General features: G+C 52.5%; 6 protein-coding genes across 8 annotated transcripts, besides 8 other annotated features; 3 read left to right on the forward strand and 3 right to left on the reverse strand.

Moving 5' to 3' along the window:
* Nucleotides 1-413: 413 nt before the first annotated feature.
* On the reverse strand, nucleotides 414-1,583 carry EKO05_0001607 (uncharacterized protein; the record flags this gene model as incomplete). Of its 2 annotated transcripts, XM_059635714.1 has the most annotated exons (5): nucleotides 414-434; nucleotides 486-753; nucleotides 803-1,164; nucleotides 1,282-1,417; nucleotides 1,468-1,583. In XM_059635714.1, the coding sequence occupies 5 exons, from the start codon at nucleotides 1,581-1,583 to the stop codon at nucleotides 414-416; spliced, it is 903 nt and encodes a 300-aa protein (XP_059491697.1). The 2 variants fall into 2 exon arrangements, with proteins under 2 accessions (XP_059491697.1, XP_038802364.2); XM_038937211.2 differs by having other exon boundaries at nucleotides 803-1,417.
* An 850-nt stretch (nucleotides 1,584-2,433) lies between these two features.
* EKO05_0001608 (ATP-binding cassette, regulator of translational elongation) lies at nucleotides 2,434-5,213 on the reverse strand (the record flags this gene model as incomplete). The annotated part of the gene is made up of 2 exons (XM_038937399.1): nucleotides 2,434-3,900; nucleotides 3,954-5,213. 2 exons carry the CDS (start codon nucleotides 5,211-5,213, stop codon nucleotides 2,434-2,436), a joined length of 2,727 nt encoding a protein of 908 aa, XP_038802365.1.
* A 468-nt stretch (nucleotides 5,214-5,681) lies between these two features.
* Nucleotides 5,682-7,398: a mobile genetic element.
* Nucleotides 6,585-6,841: a mobile genetic element.
* Nucleotides 6,998-7,007: an inverted repeat.
* Nucleotides 6,998-7,048: a mobile genetic element.
* Nucleotides 7,002-7,039: a tandem repeat.
* Nucleotides 7,039-7,048: an inverted repeat.
* A 75-nt stretch (nucleotides 7,399-7,473) lies between the features above and the next one.
* Nucleotides 7,474-7,540: a mobile genetic element.
* Nucleotides 7,541-8,270: 730 nt separating this feature from the next.
* Nucleotides 8,271-8,313: a tandem repeat.
* Nucleotides 8,314-8,568: 255 nt separating this feature from the next.
* Nucleotides 8,569-12,193, forward strand: EKO05_0001609 (uncharacterized protein; the record flags this gene model as incomplete). 2 transcript variants are annotated; one of them, XM_059635715.1, is made up of 3 exons in its annotated part: nucleotides 8,569-8,586; nucleotides 8,804-10,868; nucleotides 10,926-12,193. In XM_059635715.1, the coding sequence occupies 3 exons, from the start codon at nucleotides 8,569-8,571 to the stop codon at nucleotides 12,191-12,193; spliced, it is 3,351 nt and encodes a 1,116-aa protein (XP_059491698.1). The 2 variants fall into 2 exon arrangements, with proteins under 2 accessions (XP_059491698.1, XP_038802366.2); XM_038945015.2 differs by having other exon boundaries at nucleotides 8,804-12,193.
* Nucleotides 12,194-13,993: 1,800 nt separating this feature from the next.
* Nucleotides 13,994-15,589, forward strand: EKO05_0001610 (uncharacterized protein; the record flags this gene model as incomplete). The annotated part of the gene is made up of 3 exons (XM_059635716.1): nucleotides 13,994-14,296; nucleotides 14,362-15,116; nucleotides 15,166-15,589. 3 exons carry the CDS (start codon nucleotides 13,994-13,996, stop codon nucleotides 15,587-15,589), a joined length of 1,482 nt encoding a protein of 493 aa, XP_059491699.1.
* Nucleotides 15,590-16,275: 686 nt separating this feature from the next.
* On the forward strand, nucleotides 16,276-17,998 carry EKO05_0001611 (uncharacterized protein; the record flags this gene model as incomplete). Its single annotated transcript, XM_038937426.2, has 5 exons — nucleotides 16,276-16,329; nucleotides 16,382-16,667; nucleotides 16,781-17,382; nucleotides 17,441-17,833; nucleotides 17,886-17,998. The coding sequence occupies 5 exons, from the start codon at nucleotides 16,276-16,278 to the stop codon at nucleotides 17,967-17,969; spliced, it is 1,419 nt and encodes a 472-aa protein (XP_038802368.2). The 3' UTR covers nucleotides 17,970-17,998.
* Nucleotides 17,999-18,317: 319 nt separating this feature from the next.
* On the reverse strand, nucleotides 18,318-19,980 carry EKO05_0001612 (Phenylacetate 2-hydroxylase; the record flags this gene model as incomplete). Its single annotated transcript, XM_038937566.1, has 3 exons — nucleotides 18,318-19,018; nucleotides 19,072-19,705; nucleotides 19,762-19,980. 3 exons carry the CDS (start codon nucleotides 19,978-19,980, stop codon nucleotides 18,318-18,320), a joined length of 1,554 nt encoding a protein of 517 aa, XP_038802369.1.
* Nucleotides 19,981-20,441: the final 461 nt, after the last annotated feature.

Raw genomic sequence — 20,441 nt, forward strand, 5'->3', positions numbered from 1 at the left:
GAACTTTAACGGCGTCGACTCCGGTACATGTAGAGGACTGCTTTAGCGGTGGCGCGTGAGGATTATTGAAATATTAAAATACAAGAACAGTTGAAACTTTATATCGCAGTTGCTTAGCAAGCATATGTACTGTGCCACTTACATCTGCAGCAAACGAAATGTGAACCTAGGCCAACGCTCGCTATGGATGACTTACGTCTGCCTATCTGTACAATAGACAATGCAGAGAGGTATCAGAACACGAACAGCACAAAGACAAGACAGACGGAGCCGCTAATTATGCCCCTCGCATGGAACCCACAAAGCCAGTCGTGCGCTCCAATTGAGATGGCACGGCAAGTGCGTCAGGGAAAGGCGAAGAGAGGTAGGAGACGCCGCGGGGGGAGGACAAAAGAAACACTTGTGACGATCATCTAACGCAGACCGATGACACTCTGTTGGTCGTTAGCAACAGTTGTTGGCAGAGATTATTGCATGGAACGTACCATCTCGAGCGTCCAGACTCTTCGTATCCATACTTTGAGCTTGCCTTCGACGCCCCTGACGTCGTCAAGCTCAACTCCTTCCCACCAGCATCGGCGAGCAGGCTTCCTCCAGAAAAGAAGCAATTTCTGGGCCATACCAACAGCATTACTGTTCGCAAGATCGTTGCCTTTGATGTCGGTCCTTAGGCGCGCAAGAGCGATACTGCAGATGACGGCCTTGTTTGGTTCTCCCGCACGGTGACCCCAGTGATCATCGTGATTGAACCCTCTGGGCATGTATTAGCAACAATTGTTGGCTGCAAGTAGGGATGACGTACCCTGCAGTTAGCATCTCAATGAGGTGCTGTTCTGTAGTCCCCGGCTCCTCGCTCTTCCTCAGACCGGAGAAGATACCCTCTTGTCTCAACAGCGCTTCACCCGCCGCACGCTTGACTTCAATCATTTCCGGCTGAGCAATGTCGCGGTGTGGTGGGATGACGTAGAAGTCGAGATCTTCCCGGAGAACAATGATGCCAGCACGATCTTGCAGCATGTCCCTTGCGGAGCCATGCATAGGCTCGATAGGAACCGCTTCAGCAGCATGCTCGGGAGCGGCAGTCGGAGAAGGAGGCGACGCGGGGATAGTCTGAGCGACGTTGCGGAAGAATTCGAGCATGTACTGGAGGGAGTTTGGGTCGTACTGTGAAGGATAGAGATTGTCAGATAAATATATCGCGGAATTGGAGAGATGGTACATGATCTTGGCTATTGTGCCCGTGGGGAGGTAGGGGAGAGAAGGAGGATTAGGGCTACCCACGTCGACTGGATATACGTCGCCATCATGGTACGAGTTCATATGGCCATCAGGAAGTAGACCGTTGGGAAACAAGGAGAGGAGGACGAACTCGGGGAGAGTCAGAAGCTCGTCGCGCGACAGAGTGAAGCGCGTTCCTCTGCAAGGATAGTAAGCATGTGTCCAGCACAGCAGTCGTGCATTGCTTACCTCAGCTCCAAAGTGATGTTCTCATCAGAGCCACCACCCAGGGCGTTGATCGGTGGCCCTTGGCTCGTCTGGGAGACTTGAGTGATGATACTCGCGGGGCCTCCTGCAGAAGCCATGACGTATGTAAACGAATCGAGCGGGCTGGTTCCTTCGGTGTAGGGCGGCGGCGGCTCTCCGTCGTCGATGTCCTTGTTGCTTGAGCTGGCTTTGGTGTCGCGCGGGAGGACGGCCTTAGTCGCTGCAACAGTAGCTGCTGAGGGTGCGGACTCGGTGAAGGGGGGTGCGGGTGCAAACGCAAATTCAGGCGGTGCCTCGCGCTGTGTGGGCTCGCTGGGCTTGTTGTGCGCCTCGACGGGATCCTCAGACGAAAAGAAGAGGGACGAGAAGGGAGGGGGGTACGGTGATTCGCCCGTGGTCGTTGATACTGCTGCGTCTCTCGCGGGTGCTGTGACGGTGTACTGTGGACGCGATGTATCGCTGTCGTTGGGGGTTGGGGACAAAAGAGTGGATACGGACAAGCCGTCTGACTGCGAAGGCTGCGTTCGCGACAAGGTGCCGGTGTGTTGTGTGTTGACGCAAATGAGGCCTCGAAGGGGCAAGGGCGCTAACCGCCGTGGGTGTCAATTAACCGATCGCGTGCGTGTTCAAATCACCGTCTGGCAAAGCGCATCGAGTTGAGAAGCAGTCGACAGAAATGCAGGCCGTTTCGAGGCAGACGGAGGTGGTCGTCTTTGGGCGCGTGTGGTAAGGTGAGCGTATGGAGCTTGCATGAGCGTCATTGGTTTGGGCCTAGCGCGGCTGCTAATTAGCTGTCCAAGAAGGGCACAGTGAGAGGTCACGACCGCCATGTTGATAGGTCGATTCACGATGGGCAGTCATCACAGACAAGTAATACACACACGGAGTTATGTTCACATGTGACTGCTCTGATGTTATCATACTGGCTGCAGGGCCTTCTACGACTAATCAGTGCTTCGCTACAACACCAGCCGCGTTGGCCTGTGCTGTGATTCTGCGCTTGTACGCCTGTACCGAACCGTCGAAGTGCTCAACGGTACCACCATCGCACACCCACAGGCTTGTGCATACGTTCTGCAGCATCGTGACATCGTGACTAACCATCAGGACACCACCCTGGAATTTCTGCAGGGCTTCTGACAGAGCATCCATAGCTTCAATGTCCAAATGGTTCGAGGGCTCGTCCAGAACAAGGATGTGCGGGTTGGTCAAAGCAAGGCAGGCAAAAGCAACACGCGATTTCTGTCCTCCAGATAGCAGCTCCATCTTCTGAAGACCTGTCATACCGGTGATACCGAAAGCGCCCAGGTGACGACGGTACTCCTCGTCCGGCTTGCCAGGGTACTGCTTGGCCATGAATCCCACAGCACTGTTGTTCAAGTCCAGAGCATCAACGTGGTGCTGGGCGAAGAAACCTACTCGAAGTCGAGGGTTCTGCGATATCAAACCAGTGGTAGGCTGCAGGGCACCGATCAGTAGCTTCAGGGCTGTCGTCTTACCAGCACCGTTGGGACCAACGATACCAATACGTGAGTCGAGCTGCACATCAAGATCGACATTCTTCAGCAAGATGTTATCCTTGCTGTAGCCGAACGAGACGCCACTCATCTGGATGATAGGAGGTGACATCTTCTCCACCTCGGGGAACTTGAAGTGGACTGTGTACTCCGCCTCGGGTGCCTGCAGGACTGGCATACGCTCCAGCTTCTTGATTCTGGATTGAGCCTCCGAAGACTTGGCAGCATTGTACCTGAACTTGTCGATGAAAGCTTGCAAGTGCGCACGCTCTGCCATTTGTTTCTCGTACTCGCGCTTCGCAGTCTTGCGTCGCTCCTCTTTGGTGGCATAGAAGGAATCGAAGTTACCGCCCTTGTAGTAGTCGAGTCGCTCAGAGTGCTGGTGGATGATATCTGTGGCAACCTCGTTGAGGAAGGCTCTGTCGTGAGATACAACAAGAACAGTGCTGGGGTAGTCTTGGAGGTAGTTTGCCAAGAAGGTGATAGATGGAACGTCCAACATGTTCGACGGCTCATCGAGAAGTAAGAGGTCTGGCTCGCAAAACAAAGCTCGGGCCAGAGCCAATCGCATTCTCCATCCTCCGGAGAAAGTCCTTGTCGCATACTGTTGACGTTCGGTTGAGAACCCGAGACCTGCCAGGATACTTGCAGCTCTGGATTCTGCTTTGTCAGATTCCATCTCTGCAAGCTTGGAGTGGACATCGCTGAGAGTAGTATCGAGGCCCTCACGCTGTTTGTCAAGTCTTTCGGCATCTGCAGACGTGTCTGCCATGGAGGCACGCTCAGCTTCCAGTTCGTTAAGTTCTTTGGTGATTTTCTCCTGCTCCCTGAGAAGATGCTTTCGCCAAACATCCGCATCCAAGACAGCTTGAAGGGCAGGAGTGTCGTCACCGGTGATCTGGACCAACGTCAGTCTACAATGCTCAAGCAGTGGATATAGCCCAGACTCACTTCTTGCTCTACGTGAAGAATGGAGATATGTGTCGGAATCGAGACTTCACGTCGAGCAAGGGCTCGAAGCAACGTAGATTTACCGATACCGTTCTGACCGACCAAACCATATCTTCGGCCGTAAGCCAGTGTCAGAGACGCATCGGTCAGGATACGCAGGCCAGGCATGGAGACATCAAAGCTATCAATTTTAATGTCCTTGCTCTTGTTGGCGGAATCATTGCCCGCTTGTAGGGGATTAACAGCCATGTAGAATTCTTCATAGCTCTGTGCCTCATTGGGCACGTCGAGCAGTTTGGAAGCCTCATACTCGACGTTTTTGAACTCTTTACGGTCTTGCTTGGCACGCAGTTTACGCTCGGCTTTCTCCAGTTTCTTCCGGTCCACCCTGGATTCTACCTTACGAGTGTTGGCTGACTCAAGATCAACAGTGCCGCCGGAAAGACCAAGAGTCGCGGACATGTTCTTTGAGGAGCCCACGTGGACGGCCTGGTCAAGCTTCCTGGCCGAGGGGGCCACTTGACGGCGTTCGCCATCGGTGCCGTTTGCCGCATTGAGGCGTGAGATGAATTTGTTCACGAGATTCGTGATGGCCGTCTCATTGTCTTCTGACAAATTGCCAGAAGCAGAGAGTAGCAGGGCGGCTACAGTAGCGGCTGCTTCCTCGAGCGGGGAAGGGGCATTGGGATCCGAGTCGGAAGAGAATGAGTTGGCCGCATGGGTCAAGTACCCCACCGAGTACTCCGACAAGACGGGATCAATGCTAGGGATCTGGGTTCTGATCTCAGCTTCCATGGCTGCTGGCTGGCGTGGAGGATACGGAAACAAGTCCTCGTCCCACACAGGCGGTTGCCGTCTGGAGTCAATATTCAGCAGAGGCGCTGGCGCGGTCGGCGGGCACACAAGAGCACGTCTCGCTGCTGTATAACAGGCACCGGTGTATTGGCTGAGCGGAACGGTGTTTCTGCGCTCGATATTCGTGCCACAACAGGTCGTCCAGAGCTCTGCGCAAATTGGTGAAGAAACCCAAAGTGGCGTGGCGGTCAGTTCTGGAAGGAGCGGCGGTGGCCAATCAGCGCGGGGCAAGCGCAAACAGGCCAAACGGCGGCGCACAAGTCTCGGCGCGCTTTTTGCACGAAGCCAGTGGGCCTGCACAACCAGTCTGGGGGCACGCCTCTGCTGCACATGGGTGCGATTTGCTCCAGGATTCCCGGCTGCGCCCATCCTCTGCCGTGTCTTTGTGTTTCCGCTGAACATCATGGATCGTGCCGTAGCCTCATCCAGGCCCTGAGCCGCTCGCCCAGCAAGCCAGCGGCCAGAAAGAATGATACATGCCGTCGCCGTTCCCCCAGAATGATTGCCACAGCGCCGCCTCCACAATTCAGCAAGCAGCCCGGTCCATAGCTGTCAACCCATACCTTGTCGTCGACGTCGTTCGCGGCGCACCTGTGACATTGAATTAGCTTTGTGACTTGAAGAGCAACGGACGGCCACAGTCATCACGGCGCGTGCCATGGCCCATGGGGAGCCCAGCAATGGATTGGAATTTGCTGGCTGAGGCTTCCGCAACGCAACGCCATATATCCCTGCCACCCTTGCACGTCGCTCCCAGTTTCCCGTCCTGGGGCTGACGTGCTCTCTGTTTTGGCTGCTGAGGCTGCCTCTCAGGAGTGCTCGGCCAGCCGTGTCATTGGTGTGCAGCTGCGTGCCGAAACACCCACACCCACGAGGTAACGTGTTTTATAAGCGAGCGCCGCGTACAAGCGAGCGCCGCACCCCACCAAGTTTGCGCACCTCTCCTATCTCAACGTACAATGGCTTAACGCAGCGCTACTATATTAGCTTCAAATAAAGCAGATATCTAGCTTGCTATCTTATCTATTAATTCCTATTAAATACAGAGTAATTGCAATGCTGCTGTTGTCTATAACATGTCTGAACGAATAATCCGCTACTAACGCGCTAGCAAGCCTGCCTAACGCGATTGCTAACCTAACTTAAAGAAGTTAACCTAGATAGAAGAGGAGGTAATAGTCTAGTATATACTTAACTTAGACTAATATAGATTTAGGCCTACGTACGCAGCTATACGTAATATAGCTAATAAGCTACTAGCTGCGCGCAGTGTAGGTTAGGTTAGCGTCTACTAGCTACGTAACTTTGTTAAGTATACTAAGAGTCTTATAACGCGTTTTAACTAAGCGTATAATAGGCAGAGAGCCCTCTGTAAGGATCTAGTCTTAATTAGCTACTAGTTTAAGCTTATAGAGCAGACAAAGGCTAGGTACAGTATCTGCAATAATAACGTCTATAACTTTAACAAGGCTGGCTTTATAATAGGTAAGATTATAACTTAGCTTATTATAACAGGGTTAGAGAGGAAAGGCAGGCTAAAAGCTGTTTAGCCTGGCAATTGCGAGTAGGTAACAGTTATTGCTGCAATTAACGCTGCTGGCTAGACAATCCCACCCTTCCTTATCTTTGCTGGCTAATACTACTTATCTGCCTGGTACAAGGAGGCAGAGATCCCACACAACTGGGCGATCGCAGTTAGCAACAACAGCTAGACAACTAACAAGCTTAGAGTTAAGTAGCTAAAGCACTTTATTAAGTATATAGAGGCTTAGGTAGTAGGCGCATGTTGCCTGCTTATCCTTAACAGCTATAAGAGCTACTACTCTCTTAAATTTAAGCAGCTCTATAAGGAGAACAATATCTACACGCTCTGTATGCTGCCTTACTTATTACACCTACTACAGCCTCTTAACGTTAGCTGCTTCTTGCCGTTAAAGCGCGCGTACAGTTGTGAGATTAAGAGCCTAATCTGCTACCACATTAACTACATTACTAAGCTTAAGTTTCTACCAGCGTTTAAGGCAGCCTTTAATTAATTATTTATATTAGCTAATATCTACTTAGCTTTTTAAGGCGCAGGCCTTGTTCCCCTCTAGCTAGATGCTGTTCTATTAAAGCTAGACGTACAGCTCTGTACACCTTCTCCTACTGCTCTTATAGAGACCCTCTAGGAGGCTTATACGCTAAGCAACGTACGTAAGCTTAATACTTAATTAATATTAATACGTAATTATGTACGTTAGCATAAGAGCTTATTACCTACCTTAATTATTAAAGTAATTAATTAGCTTAAAAAGGGCGCTGAGGTAATAATGCTCTCTGCTGAGCTAATAAGCAATTAGATCGCTAGCCTTAAGAAGGCTAATAAGGCAGTATTAGAGCAGAAATAACGTAAGAAAAAGCGTATACAGAAGCAAGGAGTCTTAATAAAGGGAGCTAGTAAGGATATACTTGCTTAACGTGAGGCTGATTAGCAGGTTGCTTGTGAAGAGCGTTAAGGAGGCAAGCAATCAGGCCTTAGCTGCCAGGCTCTTGCGCGCTGTACAAGGTGCAGAAAGACTGGTTATAACTTATGCACGTGTAAGAAAGATACTTTAGATACTGCTTAATCTACTCTATAATTGTCTAACTGTTATGTTATCACGTTGTTGAGATACACGCTTACAGATATGTGCAAACCTGGTGGGGTGCGGCGCTCGCTTGTACGCGGCGCTCGCTTATAAAACACGTTATCATGCATCCAAATTCGCCATGCGCGCTCCTTCGGCTGCCTCCAGCACGAAGACGAGTCACGCTGATTGCGGCGCCGTTTGCCAGGACCATGTTGGAAGAGTCGGCACGGTGCGCTGTGGTGCGCTGTGGCGGAGACGACCGCAAAGGTACGCCACCAGCAGCTGCTGTACAGAAACCGGTCGGTTTGTACGTGCCTAGGTACTCTGCGCGATACCGTGATCAGCAAACAATCTCCACTCGCTTGCAGGGAACTGCTGTCGGTGTGCAGAGGGGCGCTTGCGAATCACCGCGCAGCATTGCGGGTGGCCGGGATGATATCGTGGGTCCCAAAATAGTTGGCTCTTAGCAGCGAGGGGTGGTTCCCAGCTGTGGACTCACTGGACTCACTGGACTCACTGGACTCGCCATGCGTACTCCGAGTACCATGGTCCATGGGTATCGTTGATGGATACTCGGCGCTACCGCTAGCGCGCTTTGCGCAAAACGTCGTGACACGGCGTGGTGCTGCAGCTGGCCCGCCCTGTAGAACAGCGGAATGGGGAACTCAGATGCAGCGTGGACGGCGCCGTTACTCTCGAGAGCCATGACAGCATTGGCGGCGTTCAGCGAGGCATGGGTGTGTTGACTCCGTGTTGTTTCGACATGCCGCTATCAGCCCAATTCATCGGCGACATCTCGCTAATCCCCAAGCGCGCTGGGTAACCCTGTCCGTCGATCCCAGAAGCAACAAGCAAGCAAGCCAGCCAGCAAGCCAGCAAGCCAGCAAGCCAGCGGATTTCTTCAGTCCTCCGTCCGCTCTCCCTCGACGCTCCACCTCTCTGCCGGGTGCTCTTGCAACCCTTTCGTCGCCCTGTTCTGTGATGCAGTTCGCTTTTCTGGCGTCTGATTGAACCCTCCATTCCTCCCCGTACACCTGTCGTGCAGCTTGCAATCCATGGTTCACTGAGGCTTGACGTGCCAGAATGCTCGCATCGTCCCAAGCGCTTCGTCGAGCGAGTCTTCCCCGGCGGTGTGGTTTCTGACGAGAATGAAAACGGTTCCAACGGTAACTATGCTCTGCCTTTTCCCCCGTCTGCAAGGCTCCCAACGTTGCGTCTACACGACTGCATGTCTGCATATACCCTCCGCCACAGCCCTTGCTTTTCTGGATATGTCTCAACGCCTCTACTGCTTCCGAGTAGGGCTGCGTGCCTCTTCCGCTTCGCTATACCTCACATCCAAGTCGCACTGAGGGCAATGACTGACGCATCCTCGTCACACAGCTTTGTGCTACTGCCACTGTCGTTGGTGCATCTGCGGTCGGTCTGTCTTTTGGACGCGGACCTCCCCTCGACTCCTCCAACCCAAACAAGAGGCAAGCCACTCCAGCACAAGAGCTGGGACACAGCTCGATGCCCGCCACCGCCCAATCTTCGTCTGCGACAACGACTACGGTCGCCCCCTTCAGAGCCCCTATACCCGTCGCCCCTACTTCGCGCATCCCAATTGCGACTCGCCCTCACGATGGCCGGCCACATAGACGTCCAATGACGAGAAGGATGACCAGCGGCGATGCGGCTGTGCGGCCTCCAAACGCTGTGGTCAATGGCTTTGCTACCGGTGAGCACGGCGCAAACGAATCGTCAGACCCTGGCACCCACGTGTCGAGGAGAGCCTCATGGATGAAGCGCCTATCGACCATCTCAGTCTCGCAACACTCGAGTAGCAACCAAAGCCCTGCGCCATTGTCTCCCTCCGTGTCTTGCTCTAATGGCTCCGTGGCCTTCTCCCACAACGGCTCCACTGTGCCCATGATGGGCAGGCAAAGTCCACCCCAACTACCGCCGAACAAGCTCGTAAAACGGTCCTCATCAGTGCGTGCTCCTCGTGACATACACTCTGCCCATGGTCCTGGATCCCTCCGTCCCTCGTTTCGCCGCCCTGCCACCAGCCATCAACGGTCGGCAACCTTGCAGAACTACCACTCTCTGCTGCCGGTAACGACAGAATCGCCGTCGTTGGCCGTCAAGCCCTCCTCGGCGAGCACGGACAGCGAAGCTGAGTATACACACTTCTTCACCGCAAAATCATTGCGAGGAGGGACGCTGTCGAAACGGTTTACTACAAATTCAACCAAATACAAGCGGATTTTCCCAGACGAGAAGTACCGGCCTACGTTAGTGCTTACAAGGGCAGTCGCTGAAGGTGTTGAGGAACTGGATGATTCGGCGAGCGAAGCAGGTGAAAGTGTGTTTTACGTGAGCAGGAGCAGGCCAAGCACCCCACTGAGCTTTACGGTCGCAGGCCCCAAACCCGGGGCTCCACGCTTCACGGAAAACTCACACACACGGCCTTCCACTGAACCTTCATACACCTTTGGTCCCGAGGATGCCTCACGGCGCAGGCGCTCTTTCTCAATTGCTGACCTCCTCCCTTCTGGATCTGGATCTGGATCCAGCGCCAAGAAACAGCGTCTCGCCAAACACCCTGAGACGAAATTGACCCATGGGTCAAACCGGCGCGTTAGCTCTGATCCTGTGCTACCAACGATAGGCAAGCGCTCAAACACCTCGCACGGTGAGTTGCAAGGACCACGAAATTTGACCGACCCAGCGCCTGCGAAACGTGACATTTCTGCATCCACCAGAATGGCCAATTCCAACATCACTTGCGATGCAGCGCCTGGAGGCTCTTCAACATCGCCATTGTTCGCGCTACCGCCCCATCGCGCAATGACAGTCGCCAAGAACAGGTTGGCGTCAATGCCTCAGCTAGAGGCTATTGCCTCAGCCGCGCCAGCCACCAATCAGGCCCCACCATCGCCCTCGGCCTTAGCGCAAGCGGGCGTTCGCCCGTCGCGTCATTCCACGGCTCCCTCAGAACAAGCATCGACCTTGGTTGGCTCGTCTGATAATGAAGTTCGCGCCGTAGGCTCCGTCGATGAGGACGACGCCGATGTTCGAAGCGAGACTCTTTATGATTCGCTGCACACCGGCGCAACCAGAAGCGTGTCTGGTGGTGGTCGAGGGCCGCGCATAGAGACGATATTCGACGAGTCTCCCCCTGCCAAGCACAGAGTGACAGCGTTGCGAGACCTGCTTCCATCTGGTGCCTTTGGAGAACTCCCGACTAGCGACCAGAGCATCGCCGAGGACGATGATAGCATCACGACACCGGTGCGCACAGTACGAGCAGAGCCGTACCTTCAGGAAGCAGTCAGCTTCCCTAGACCGATGAGCACCACCGTGTTCCCTAGCCTGATACCATCATCACCTCCGAGCATGCCCAAACCGCTTTCTCTTGGAACGCTGGAATGGGACTCTACGGTGGGCGACGATGACAGGAGCAGTAGGTGGTTACTTGATGAACAGGAAGGTGAGGACCCTTGGGTTGACCTGCCACCAGTCAGCCATCTCGCGACGCCAATCACCCTGCGGCGTTCGAACCCGCGCTTCCTCGCTTCTGGTCCAAACTCGAAGCCAACAACTCCACAGCATGTTGCACTCGACCATGTCGACCGCGACGCTCGCAGCAGCATTTTCGATTGGTCTGAACAACAGCCTGCTGACAAGAGCTCGGGCAACCGAACGCCGCCTCGTCCCAGAACAGTGCACGGCAAGAAAGATGCACATCGAAGAGACAGCCGATCGGTTGGCAGGCGTGCTCCAAGCGGGTTGCATGCACGCAGTCAGAGTGTTCCTGTGGTTCCAGATGTCATTGGCAAGCGTAACACGGTGGTCACAAACAAATTTGGCACTTGGGGCATAGGCAGCAAAGGTGTCACTGAAGATTGGAATGACGATTTCGATTTCTCCGAGCTTCCCGAGGAGCCCACTCCCAAGAGCGTAGCCGGATCACAACGTATCGACAGCGGTTCAGCCATGGTGGTACCCAAGAGCATCCAAGAGCAGCAGAACAATGTACTTGCAAACATCAGTCTCCTGCGCGAATGGGGACTCCTTATCGAAGAACTCAAAGAGCACAGGATTCGAGCTGTCTCCCTTGACATAGTCCAAGGGCCGCACTCCGGAATGTGGGAGGAAGTCGACGCTATGATCGACCTTGCTGATCAGGAGGCGGAGCATGAAGAGATCCCTCGCGCCTCTCCCCCTTCATCGCTTGGATTTGACGAAGATGCTTTTGACGACGTGTCTGCCAGCCCTAATGTTGGTCGAGGAAGGCGCAAGTCGGGGTCGCCGAACGTCGATCTTAGCAAGAACCACCAAACTGTGCGCCCCCGGAAATCCATCTTACCGCCAAATGACCGAATCTTCAGCCCCCAATCGTCCCCGGTACCACCGAAGCCTCCGTACGAAGCGCCTGCAACACCAGAATCCAGGCCTTTCACCACGCGACCACGCAAAGATTCAGAAGCCAAAGCAAGATCAGTAATCGAAGCACTGCAGACCAGGAGAAGTGTGTTCATACCTGCTGCGGATGCACCACCTACGCCTTCTTCTAAGAAAGTCCCTTTTGATACTGCAACACTACGGCGTATCGTCCCCTACGTCAGCACATTAACGCGCAAAGTCAAAGATACGATCAGAGACGCAGAAGGACTTTATTACAGTCCGATCACTAGCCCACAGCACGAGGAGCCTCCGTTCGCAATGAGCCCTTTTCAGCAAGATGCGGAGCTTGCATCGCACATGAAACTAATGACAGTCATGTAATGTCCGCAGTCTCCAACGATGTAACGGATTTACGAGCATTCCGGCTACCCACAGAGTTCTGCTTGACAAACACCACCTGGATGATCCCCAGTAGATCACAATTGACAGATTTCCCCCGGATATTTTCCGACTTTGGATCAGAGCGTTTGAGCGAGATTGGGTCCGTTATGGATTCAATACCTGTACTTTTTTTTGTTACTATTGGCTATCATTGCTTGGTCAACATTTTGCATTTGTAGCGAAGTCGCATCTTCCCTGTTTCTCTTTTGCATAGGGTGCAGTATGCCATGGAACAGCTATGGATGAAGAGGGCAGATTGGCTGTGAAAGACGAGCATGGCAGGCATTCTGGTGTTTCCTTGACCGTCATGGGAATACAACTTCATTCCGTTTGTTCGCATCCCCAGTTGGGTTGGCTCTATGGATAATCAGGCGGCGCAGTGTGCCAGCTTTGTTCCTATGAACTTTACGGAGTATGACGGGTCATGTACAGAAGCGGACTGGATTTCGTCTTGCTACCTCCTTTCTTCTGATGCCTTGGTTTCCTTGTTCTGGTTCTTAGTAACCGTGAACGCTGCAGAAACATCATCGATATTCGACGAACAGACCCAAACATACAAAACATTGAACAAATCTGTCTTGTTTATCTTTTCAGCTTCGTGGCGACGGTACTTGATGATTTACCGCTCCGATACCGATAAAGCAGCAAGGTGGAAGCTGCGCATGCCGTATAGCCATGCCGACAAAGTTCGGGGCAAACAAGAAGCCATCTGGTTCTCCACTTTCTTTGATTCAACAGTTTCCTGTTAGATTCAGCCGGCTCAACTCCACCATGCCTTTTGCGCGCACGCGGCCTTTTGCATGTCATCTTACTAAACGATTGTTAAGAATGCATGGCGTTCCTGGCACCTGCTAGATCTGCTAGTTGAACGCCATGGTCTGAGCTGGACACCTCATACACCGGCGTACAAAGGTACCGCAGTCGCAGCTATTGGTTGACTTGGGCTCATCATGAGATCTCGGTTAAACAAAAGCGACTCACAGATGATACTTGTAGTAGTAATTTGCGCGATATAATATAAGGTCGAGTTCGCATGTTGATGAGCAAGGTTGCTGTTTGTTTTGTAATCCTGGCGGTAATAAACAAATGTCTTTTCCCAGCCACAATGCCGACGCTACTCGAGCCGCCGGTCCCATTTGTTGCAGCACGAACTACCCCCACTTGCATATACCTGTTTTTACAAGTCTTCTCTTGGAAACCAGCTTCGTATGCCTGTAACTCCCATGTCTTGGAAGCTCAGGGCTTTGCAGCTCCATCTTCCAGCGGGCTGTTGCTCTCCGCCGCCCCACATTGATCCCGCCCCTAGCAAGTCATTCAGCGCACGTCTCAGCAACCAACACAAGTTGTGCTGCACTGTCAGGCCACGGTTCATGCCTCACTCGCTACCTTGCAATATCTCTACGAGACTGTGAGGGTTTGACAAGTCCTGCACTACGCTGACACCTCCACACACGATGACGTCCGCTGGTCTTGGAAGCCAAGAGTTACCACCTTGGGAATGCACCACCGCAACACTTTTGATCACGTTCATATAAGTCGCATCGCCACTGAGGGGTACAAATCCTGTCCATTCCTCTGAATTGTCACTTGATCGCTGTTTCAATCTGACATTCTAGAACTTCACTACCTCCCTCCAACCGAACGATCTGAGCCGTGCCGTACCTGCATACTTCCCCACTGACTCGTTTTCGTGTTCGTCTTGCATCTCACGTCAGCCCTACGTATTCTCTGTACTGCGAGATGGCAATGAGACGATTAACAACACTGGTTTCTATTGCTCTTACCGCCAGTGCTCAGTCTACTGCATCGAGTGCCTGCTCGAGCACAATTGCCCCACGGAATGCGGCTCCTTCGGTAGCGCCGGGTTTCCGTGTTGAGGTGGTCGCCACCAATCTGACCCGCCCGCGGAGCATTCATTTCGATTCGGAAGGTACTTTGTTGATTGTGGAGCAGGCTCAGGGTGTAAGGAGATTGAGACTGATTGGGGATGGAAGTTGTGTGAGACAGGATGGGAGTGTTGAAAATGTCATCGACAATACGAACGTGAGTGCTTATATGTACACTTCATCAGCATATTTTGTTTCGTGCAAGAGATTAACAAATAGCAGTTGAATCACGGCCTGGCGCTTTCGGAAGACGGCCGGACACTCTACGCCTCCTCAGCAGGTGCTGTCTATGCCTGGGACTACGATGCTTCACAGGGTCAAACAACATCTGAGTCCCGCCAGATTGTAGGTGACTTTGGTCCTGAGGATGGTCACGTTACACGCACTCTACTCTTGAGCCAGAACGTCCCCGGTATGCTGTTGGTCAGTCGAGGAAGTGGTCCGAATGTTGATCCTCGTGCACTCGACCGGTCGACAGCCATATCTACGATCAAGGCTTTTAACGTCACCAACGCCACCTCTGAGGGCTACAGCTATATCAACAATGGCATGTTGCTCGGCTGGGGTTTGAGAAATAGTATTGGCGTAGCGGAAGAGCCCGTGACTGGCGGCATTTATTCGGTCGAGAACAGCGTCGACAACTTCCAAAGAGGTACTGAACTCATTAATGAGAACAACCCAGGAGAAGAGATGAACTACCACGGATATCTAAATGGTACTCAGCCCACACAACAAGGCGGGAATTATGGCTATCCGACATGCTATGCAGCCTGGAACGTGTCTGAAATCCCTGACAACGAGGGCATCACGGTGGGCTCACAGTTTGCTATCGGGAGTCAGAACGATACCGTCAACGATGGGAACTGCCGAGAGGAGCACGTCGCTCCCAGATTGGCATTTCAAGCTCATATGGCCCCCATCGACATCAAATTCAACCCTAACGGTACCGGCGCATGGGTCACATTCCGTGGATCATGGTAAAATCCACACTCTGAAGACCGATCTTATCATTGATTATTTGAATAGGAACCGTGAGAGCCCCATCGGCTATAAAATCAGTTTCGTCCAATTTGACGGCAACGGCTCGCCAATTGCTGCAGCAAACAGCACAACCGCAGCTGTCGATGTTGTCTATAACCCAGATCTCACGAAGTGCCCTGACAACTGCTTCCGCCCTGCGGGTATGGCTTGGGATAGCCGGGGACGTCTGTTCTTTAGCAGTGACGCGACTGGGGAGATCTATGTCATCACGAGGGAGGACGGCAGCGGGGTGAACAGCGTGAGCCAAGTGAGTATGCAGGCGAACGGTATTAATGGCAGCACCGGTACTGGTACTGGAACTTCGGCAACGCCTTCACCTACTGGAAGCAGTGGTGCGGCAGTCACAAAGACTTTGAGCAGTGCGGGCTTCTGGATCGCGGGCGCTGCGGCGGCCGCTTTGGCGCTTTGAGTGTGATTAGTAGGCTTGAGAACTACGACAAATTTGTAGGTACCAATTGAATTTGTCCTTCCAAATTCACTTCACACCATTATCATCGTCGATGTTCATCACCTCTCTGTAGTTTGGGTGCACGGGAATACCTACCTCCATATTTTGCATGTGGTTGCAGGATGTCATTGGTGCTTTCCGTTTGCACAGCAAGACCCGTCACTTTTCCTCGCAAGCTCTTGCATCTCTAATACTTGGCATTTTGGACTGCTTTTGGTGCGATCATTCTTTCCCTGGCCCGCCATCTGCAGCGACCTTTGCCATCAGCGCGCCTTGATCCTGATTTACGGCTGTCAGCCTTCACTCGCCCGTCATTTCCAAGCACTTTTTGCCATCATTTCGGAAGCGCTGATGAATTTGCATGCGTCTTGAGTGTAAGAACAGCAAATCCAGTCGAACTTGTCTAATTTTCACTTCGACCTGCCTCTCACATCTCAAGGTCAAGCTTCTCATTCAACGCCTTCACTTCTGACTGAACACTCGTGAAGCGTCCCTCACCCACTAACAGCGCGCCTGGGCTCTCCGGACCCCATATAAGCTCGCAAAACATGGGCAGTACCTCTGTGCTCCTTGACGATCGACTGCAAAGCACTCGGAGCTTGCGATTTCTCTCTTCGCGCATTACAACTTCGTCAATCTACCCCAACATGTCTCCCGGTGCAATCTTGACGCGTACAGCGTTCAACACGCTACCCATAGAGGTAAACTGTCCGGCGGGTATCGCAAGCTGTGTAACGTGCTGACATGGTATAGCTCAACAAGGCCATCGCACACTACTTAGAAACCGACAAAGACATCGTCTCCTTCCGCCTAGTCTGTCGTGGCACCAATGACGCTATCGACGCAGACCATGGGACGTTCTGGCGACACATGTTTCGTAAGAATTACGCCTTCAAGGACGGTCTGACCAACAAGGAGCTGAGGAGGATGTATCAGCGTCGCGCAAAGATGCTTCGACGTGGTACAGGCTACGACTTCTTTCGCGGCTACAAGAAGCGTGAGCAAGACGTCGTGGAAGTTCTGAAAGACCTGATTGTCGGTACGTTCCCTCTTTTCTGATTCGGAGAAACATACGATGCGAAGTATCGGTGTGCGCACTCGTTCCAGAGACACTCGTGACCTCATCAATTTGTCCGATCTGACTTCCTGCAGAGTCGTTCCAAGGCACCGTTAGCTTTGACGAATATGGACGACCGCGTTGCAAGAACCAGGACCGGTTGTTGGAGTTTGTCCTCAACTCGAAGATCCTCCTCAACGACCGGCGTCCACCAGAAGAAGCCAGCAGGGCGGAGAAGGGCGAGATCAAAGGCATGAACCCAATGCTAGTTGCCGTGAAGATCATGTGCTCGCCCCTTGTCTTCGAACATGAGAATATTAAGCATCATGTCTTCGCTGTCGAGCAGCTGCAACGAGCAGTTTATGCCGCGACCAACAAGGCCCCGATATATGAAGGCTTGGACCACACTGATCTGAATGTGGAATGGATTATGAAGTGTCTTGATTTCTTTCGTCATCACATGATGAACCAGGAAGTTATGACGCTCAGCGACGCTATGGAGAATCTGTCTACTTTGCAGAAGCCTACGGTGTGGCAGGGTCCTTTGCAGAAAGGCGCCTTTCCCCTTAGCAAACATTGGAAAGGCACATACTCTTTCCTCGATTCCAACGAACAGCGCAAGATTAGAGCTCTTCCAAATGACGACGACAGCGAGATCTACTTCAGCGACAAAAATGTTGATGAAGGCAAGATCCAGGTATGTCATGCATGATTGTGTACGCTGCGACTGATGATGCTTTGCTAACTTGAGACAGTCTCTGGAGCTCGATTTCGATCCGGATCACCAACTGAAGTGGCCCTTGATTTTCGAAGAACGTCTAAAGTCTCTACGAAGCAATCTTGAGTCCAACGTACCTCTCAAGACGCAGGGCCGCAGCAAGTTCAAAGATGCCGCGGGTGGCAACCTTCAGTTTATGGGCACAGGCACTGACCTTGAAGACGACTTCCGCGCCATTGGTTGGCTCAACGCTCTTCCTGACCAGTGCGGAATCCCTGGATGGCAGCGTATCACATTCATGAAGCATTTTGCAGAAGATCTTGACGATGTCGATTCGGATAACCTTTGGGCGTACGAGGGTGTGGTCCTACCTGGAGGCCGTATTATCGTCGGCCGATGGTGGTTTGCTTCCGAGACTGTGGACTTCAACGTAGGTGCCTGAAAGCGATCAGGACAAGGCTGGCACTGACTGTGAATGACAGCGTGATTACAACGGCCCCTTCATCCTCTGGGCTGCGGAGCCTGACAATTTCGATGAGACAAGCGACGACGAATCTAACAACTAACAAGAGATCAAAGCCTTCCATCTCTCTAGAGGCTCTTAGCTGGTCTCCTGGCGTCGGCTCGATCCTAGAAAGTCTGTGGATCATTAGCGAAAGCCCACCTTTCCACAATCACACGATCCTCTTACCAGCGTTTGGGAGTTTGGACACATGCTACACGATAAAAGTTATTGTGATTGCATATATATTGAGCAACGAGGCTGGACATATGCATTTACTCGAGGAGGTTGGAATTTTCACATAAACTCTTTACGACCGATATATCCTTTACACTCTACCAGCTCCATTAAACATACTCGAGACGCTAGACACATGCAGTCAACTACTTTGCATGAAAATACAACACCACCTCTACATCAAGTGTTTAGTCTTCTCTTCACTCTCGCTGATCCACTGATCCAGCTTCGTGCGATCCCTCGGTTTGAACCCGACTTTGAAGTACTTCGGTTCCATGGTCAAACTCGTAGGAATGTCGTTCGCTTCCAGACAATCCATAATGGCCTCATCCCTTGGATCCGTTGGTGGCGTGAACTCAAACGCACTTATCAATCGCACAAAGGCAGTGAAAAGTTCCCTGTTGGCCAAATGACTACCCACGCACATGCGCGACCCAGCGCCGTATCCGTAGTGCGGTGTGCCTGCGCCTTCAGGAACGTTGAGGTACCGCTCTGGGTCGAACTTGTCCGGGTGCTTGAAGTGCTCTGCATCGTAGTCGGCAGCATAGGCGTTCATGTAGAATGTCGTCCCTGCCGGGATGACGGCGCCGTTCCACTCAATCGGCTTAATGGATACGCGGGGCAGGCAGATGGGGATGACGGTCCAGTAACGCAGGATTTCCTTGTACAGGGCGGTAATGTAGGGGATCTTTTCTTCGTGCAGACAGCGTTCCCAGGCGTCGCCGTTGGGGTAGACAGACATGATCTCCCTGTACGCCCTGGCTTGGATCTTCTGGCCGTCGGGCGTGGCGAGGTAGGCAATGCCCATGATTAGGTTGCCGGGGACGGTATCGAGGCCGGCGCTGACCATGGTCAAACAAATTGACTTTATTTCGGCTGTGCTTTGTCAGTATGGACGGAGATGCGTTGAGAGCTATGGTGTGGCGTACCTCTGTTCAGCTTAGCCTCTGGATCTTTGATGATGTTTCCAGTGATGCAAGGCTTGTCTGTGCCCTTCTGGATCTTCTCCTCCAGAGTGTTGAGCAGCTTGTCCATGTACACATCTCGTCTATTCTTGAACTTGATTGCTTCGTTACTCTGGCTGGGAAACAATCGCAGCAGCGGGACGTAGTCTTGCCAGTTATTGCTTGTGGATCTGAAGTTTCCTACTCCACGCTCAACATCTACAATCTCCTTCAGCAGCGGCGCATCCTTGTTTCCGTCAATGCGATATCCGTAGTTCAGTGTCAGAGAAGTGTTGAGCGCGTATCGTTGCCAGTAGGCGCGAGGGTCAAGATCGATCTCGCCGCCCTTGCTGTCGGAGAGGAGTTCTTTGATAGAGACGCAGGACTCTAGGTCGATGAGGGGCATGTAGGATTGGACGGCTGGGCGGTTCAAGGCAGTGGCAGCTGCCTTCCGTCGGTTCTTGCAGGACTCGTCCCATGGGGAGGTACCGATCGTGAAGCCTTGGGACGAGGAGACTACTTTATGAAAGGTATGGAGCATAGGCCTTGAGATCAGTGCAGACTGGTTTGTGATCCAGAGATGACGGACCGAGTCGAAGGAGTTTGCAAAGACAATTCTCTGTAGTAAAGCATAAGCTCTAGGCTTCTGTGAGAGTGGGGCTGCGATTTCCTTACCTTGTTGCCCATTCGAACCTGGAAGACTGGTCCATACTTCTTCGCCCATCCTTGTGCTACCTTTGCGTGATTTGTACCGAGCTCATACAAACTACCAAAGAGAGGCAGGCCAGGCACCTCTGGTAGGCCCTTGATGTGAGGTGTGTCGGTTCCATACAAAAACCTGTATAGGAATAAACTAACAACCACAGCGCCGGCGACGTAGATTGGTATCGACATGTTGCTGGCTGCTCAAGCTGTCAATCTGAATGAGGTTGAAGCTTGGTGAATCAGGACATAGAGGATGTAGCCGCACTTATACCACGCTCGTTTACTTGGCCCACGCATCGTGTCCCCGCGTAGTTCGTCCTCAGGATCTGCACTTGACCACATCCTGGACGCCAGTTTCAGCACGAATGCGTACCGCTTTACTGGAAGCGCGACCCGACATGGATGCAGCTTACTGGACGCAGTGAAGTGGGGTGTTAGTGTGTGTCCAATGTCGAAGAAGTGGTCGTTTGAGGAGGTCTCTGCGGAATTCAGCCGCTGATGCTTCTGAAGATGCCACTACTAGCGCGGTGCGGGGAGGTGTGCTGTGGGCTGAGGTCATGAGCTAGCTGCATTGGAAGAACCATGGCCTTGCGCGCATCGCACGGATGTTTATTTTAGTTGTCACTCACACGGCTGGTGTTCCCGGCCTC

The sequence above is a fragment of the Ascochyta rabiei genome, chromosome 2 (assembly GCF_004011695.2).
Source record: "Ascochyta rabiei chromosome 2, complete sequence".
In the NCBI taxonomy this organism is placed as follows: Eukaryota; Fungi; Ascomycota; class Dothideomycetes; order Pleosporales; family Didymellaceae; genus Ascochyta; species Ascochyta rabiei.